We start from the raw sequence: 5617 nt of genomic DNA, 5'->3' as shown, positions 1-5617 counted from the left end.
TCTTTAGGGTAAACGAACCGAACTAATTTGTACTCCCAATATATATATATATTAGGTGTAATAAAAAGAAATTCATTATTTTTGCATGAAATTGAATGGAAAAATAATGGATTTTTTTTACTACACCTAATATATATTTCATTTCTGCATAATTTCTTACAAAAGATGTCCTGTGCTCATATTACCTCTAAGGATAATATGAGCTGGGGGTAATAAGAGCACTCGCAACTATTTCAACATTTGTATTAAAATAATCAGTTTTAATAAGATATATAAAACATCGACAATATCAAATGATATGCATAAGATTTTTTTTTATTCTTAAGTGTGCTAGATATATCAAAATGTTTAAGGTGCTCATAATAATATCCGATTCTACTCTATATACACATTAATATCAAAATCGTACATATTAATATTATTTTTTTATTAGATGTTATTAAATTTATTCCTCAATAAAATAAAACATATTACTATTGAAGTACAAATTTAATTAACGAAAATATCATAAAAGAGTAATAAATAAAGATGTAAAAATATAAGTAACTATACAACTACTTAAAAAAAAACCAATAGTACAATATTTTAGAATATTTTTATTTGGTGCATTTTTTAATATAGAAAGAGTCATTCCTTTATATATATTTCTTTTTAACCAACACAATTTTTGCGAAATATAACGTATCCTTCTCTTGGGCATGTAATTTCCGGAAAAGCTTTTTATGTTTCTTCGTTTTAGTGTAGAACCTACTTTGTTCAAATTGCATATGAATAGAAAGAAGGTTATAATTTTAAAAATTGCAACTATGGATTCAAAATTGTCTAAATGCTATGTATTGATCATACTTTTTTCAAATGTTAAGTGTAGAAAAATTCAAAATAAAATTATAATATTAAATTTTAAAATTAAAATTAATTAATTAATTAATTTTAAATTTAAAATTAATAAAAACATAATATTAAATTTTTTTAATATTTCATATTTGTTTAAGCAATAAATAAATTTATAAAAATTTTATATTCTATTTCTTTCTCAATTTATAAAATTTAATAGCAGAACTTAGCGTACTTAATCTTTTTATGTTTCGATAAGGAAACTCGTTAGTTATTTATTGTATTTACGCTGGAAAGAGTATTATCTTTCTCGTTTCACGTAAATGATTCAATAAAGCGTGTCCTGCATTTCTTACGATAAAATGCCGTTTGAATTGCTTAATTTTATCTTGACATTAGCATTTTGTTTCGACATCTGGTGGCATCTTTCGGCGGATGTTGCAAAAATGGTCGCCGTAAATTACGACAATATTCCGGCGACATTTGGTTATTGCAGCTATATCTCTTCCGCTTGTACGTTAATGGAATTAAACTCGGGAACGGTTGGGCGAGACCAAAGTTCGAGAACGAGTTTCGAGTTTGAAGTGATACTCGTTAACTCGAGCCCTTTATGGTCGTTTCTCGAGCTAGTTTATGTTCTGATTTCGAGATCGGAAACGCGGTAATCCTGCGAAGGGATACATCTACCGGCTCTTGCAGTTCCTGCACGCAAAACGCAGTTTGTATTATATGCAATACAAAGAGTAGCTTTTAAAATGCTGCTACTAATTTAAAACATTGATAATAACATTTAATATCCGTAAATAATTTTAATAAGAACATTTAAAAAAATTAGATTTTTATCACTTTTTATCACTTTTAAATAACTATTGAAGCAATTTTCACAATTTGTAAAGTATATGTCTTTTACATTTGCTGAGAACAGTTGGTTTTCAGGAAATTAATTTTAACATAACTATCACTGATATTGAAAATAAAGTAGTGAGCCGTTACTGACGCATGTGAATGAATCTTTATAACTTGGCACTTGGTGTCATTCCGCTTCGTGTCGGAAGTAATGTCGGTCGAATGCCGATACCAATTTCATCATATCGAAGTGAATATATCCCTCTGCTTTCCGCCATTGCCATAATCGATATCGTATATATAACCGCGCATAATCCGCGAGAAACCGTGCACACGCGCGGGCGAACCGCATACGGTGACTTCCGGCAAATGTGGCGACGTTCGCTCGATTAAGCCAACTGATATAAATCGCGAGAATTTCAATAAACGTTATTCGGTCTAAAGTATTTTTATATATGTATTACATATGTATTATATATGTGTACACATATACATTGGTGCGCGAATTATACCTTTCTATTCGTTTAAGCCGCCTCATTAACGGCGCGGATGTTAATTACTCGCAGCCGCCCGCTTATTGCACGGATAAACGTGTCATTTACGAGTGGACGCGATCGATTCTCGTATGTCGCGTCGCATTTTGCGACAATACATTAACGCAGCGGAATAATGTACATCCTAGGGCGGCTTTTTAAACGGAATAGAGTGGCCACAGTATTTCATGTGAAAATAATGAGACAACTTTTGAATAAAATATAATAATATAAATTATTTTAATGTCATGAACCGTTGCATCGTTGTAAATTTTTTATATTAGAAATTTCCTGTAAATTCAAATCTCATAAATTTTTCCAAATAGTTTAAAATTATAAATATACGTAAATCTTTTTTATGAGTGTAAAAAGTAGAGACTGGCTATCAGTGACTGCTGCGATAAAATTTTGGTGCTTAACAGACTGGTGCTTAGCATCTAACTTTAAAGTCTAAAAACTAAAGTCCATTTACTTAAATCCCTTTACAATTTTAATATACTCAATTTTCCCTCTCTCTCCTTTCGAATAAGCTATGACTCATCTCATTTACCATTTCAGTTCTTGTGATATTCTTGTCAAAAAAGAACTGCTAAGAAATTATGAAAGAATTAAATGCACTTTTTTCATTCATGATAGATATGAATTTAAACTAGAAAGAGACAACTGATGCTTAAGTCAAGCTTATTCGATTCGTACTCTATCGATGTAATCGGATCTTAGATTAAAGTAAGCTGCGTATAATCCATTAAATCTCGTAACGTGATGGCGTAACAACATCATATGATGTAAACATGATGTTCGCTGTCTGTGTATCTGCAAATATAGGTATAATTCTCACATACAAGGAAGCGATCCAAGTTGTATACTGCAATTGTTATGAATTTTGAAATATGTTCTTTGAAAAACATCTTTTTAAATTAAAGTTATATTAAGATTATGGTTTTAACTAATCGCGTAGATATAAATAATATAAAATTTTTAGATTCGATTTCTGTTCACAAATTTAATTGTTACATGATATGATTGATATGTGAATTCCTAAGTAGAGAGACATTTGTGTATCATTAAATTTGTATGTGTATAGACAGAAATATTATGATGTGATGGAAAAATGAATAAGCTAAAAAATGATATTATCATAACATTTTGTTACAAATTATGTTTAGATTTATTGAATAATACAATTTATAGTTGTCTTTTCAAACGGCTCCAATTAGAAATACATTTTTGGAAATATCTAATAAATGTCTCTTTATCTCGTTTTTTAAAAGAATAATTTTTAATCGTATTTTCAATCTATCAATTTATGCAGCATTTTATTATGTTGTAAAAGTCATTTTAAGAAAAATTGGCATTATCATGTGCAAGAAATATATGTGTTAAATAAATCTGAAAACATGAAACTTGTCAGATGAAAACGTCTCTAAATCTCTCTCCGACGGAAATACAGTGCAGTGAATGTATTATTAGCATGCGAACGGCGTCTTGCAATATCCGTTCGAAGTACCCGAAAATTGCTAAAACTTAAATTAAGACCACAAACGTCTATATTCATGTCAATAACAAGTTTAAGAGTGAATCATATAGTAATTTTGCATTTGCTTTCTATTTGCAACGTAATAAGAAAGAATGAATTTTATAATTGTCTTATCTGTTTTCTTTTCTGGTTTCCCTTTAAATTTCCCTCATGCATATTTGTTTTCTTATTCGTCTTATTTATAATCAGTCCTATAATAGTCATATTTTTTAATTAAGATTTTTATCTATTCTTAATAATGTTTAATAATGAATATGCGCTATACTAATAAGATGTAAATGCTTCGTATAAGAAAAATTATTACATAAATAAAATTCGAGCAATTAAAATTTAAATTTTATTATAATAGTGTATTTAGTGTACAATATATTATCTACAGAAATATAAAAATTGTCAAAATAAACAATAAGAATCTTATTGGATCGTTATACATGTGAACACAATAAGAATATAAAATAAAATTCATAACGAAACTGGATCTTTAATTAAATAATTTGAGAGAGATGTGAATTATTGAAATAAATTAAAAACAAAGCACAGTACAATTTATCAATTCGTAATGAACTAAATAAATCAAAATAAACTAAATAAATCGTTTTTATGCTTTTAACAAGTGATTTTTTAATAATTTCATTTGATTAAATGCTAAATTGTAGCGTAATATGGAAGAAATACTTTGGAGCTTTGTATTCTCAGTAGATTTCGTAGCACCATTCTTATTCATAAGCTTGGTGATTGTTCGTGCTTATAATTCCTTCGAAATTGATTTAGTTACCTGTAGATCCACTCGGGTTTCGCAGAGATCGCCTGTGTAGCCGAGCGGGCAGAGACAGACAGCCGTGTCGCCTCCGGTTGTCAGGCATTTTCCACCGTGGGAACACGGCACCTTACTGCACCTGTCGGCCGTGCACTCCTCTGGAACGACAATAAATCAGGCGATTTAATAAAAGTTCCGGCGGAGTGCGAAATCAAGAGTTACACGAGTGAAAATCGGATCGAGGCCGACTCGATTCGACTCGACTCGACTGCGCGCGAGATAAAACCAATAAAATCACTTGCGCCTCGACAGGCCGTCGCGTCCGATTTATCGAAGTGGAGAAGTATCAATCTCTTCCGCCTCATCGTATTTTCGACGATATCATTTAGCGTGCACGAGCATTGACGAGGAAATTTTTTTGCACGCGTCCACGCGACGTCAACGATGATATAACACTCGATGGGCTTTACGACGTGATGGGACAATCGACCGGAAATACACGATTCTCCATCACCATTGCGATATATATATATATATATATATATACAATATATATACAGCATATTTAACGTTATATGTTTTTTTTATGTCACTAATTTTGATTAATATTTCCGTAAAATTTCTTTCTTCGTATTTGTGCTATCAATGCAAAACAAATTATTGCTTATAATTCGAGTTCTTTAAGTATTGTTACATAACAAAAGGCTTAAATTAAATTAAATAAGAAAAAAAAGGTTATTCATTTTCCGATTTCAGTCTTTCAATCAGCAAATTTATTAAATAATAATAAATTAATAATGGCAAAGAAAACAATAAATTTTTAAATTATTAACGTACATGTTAATAACGTATGTTAATAACTTAAAGATTGTTCTTAATCTATTAATTTTAATATCTATTAATTAATGAATAGAATATATTTTCTATAAAATATAAATAAATAAAAAACAAAAATTTTTGTTTTAATTTATATTTATTTAAGGCCATTTTAAACGATTTATAAATTCAGGACCAAATTCAAGATAAAATTCTACTTCTAATTTTGTGTGTGTGTGTGTGTGTGTGTGTGTGTGTGTGTGTGTGTGTGTGTGTGTGTGTGTGTGTGTGTGT

General features: G+C 29.7%; 1 protein-coding gene across 1 annotated transcript in view; it reads right to left on the bottom strand.

Moving 5' to 3' along the window:
- LOC105627702 (pikachurin-like) overlaps nucleotides 1-5617 on the bottom strand; it is a 151139-nt gene that overhangs the window by 18557 nt on the left and 126965 nt on the right. Inside the window, exon 8 of the mRNA XM_012208979.1 lies at nucleotides 4526-4665. Within this exon, the coding sequence (XP_012064369.1) occupies nucleotides 4526-4665 (140 nt within the window). The remainder of the gene's footprint in view (nucleotides 1-4525; nucleotides 4666-5617) is intronic.

This window comes from Atta cephalotes, assembly GCF_000143395.1.
Source record: "Atta cephalotes unplaced genomic scaffold scaffold00010, whole genome shotgun sequence".
Taxonomy (NCBI): domain Eukaryota; kingdom Metazoa; phylum Arthropoda; class Insecta; order Hymenoptera; family Formicidae; genus Atta; species Atta cephalotes.
Note: the sequence above shows the minus strand (reverse complement) of the source record. Positions and strands in the feature narration are given on the sequence as shown.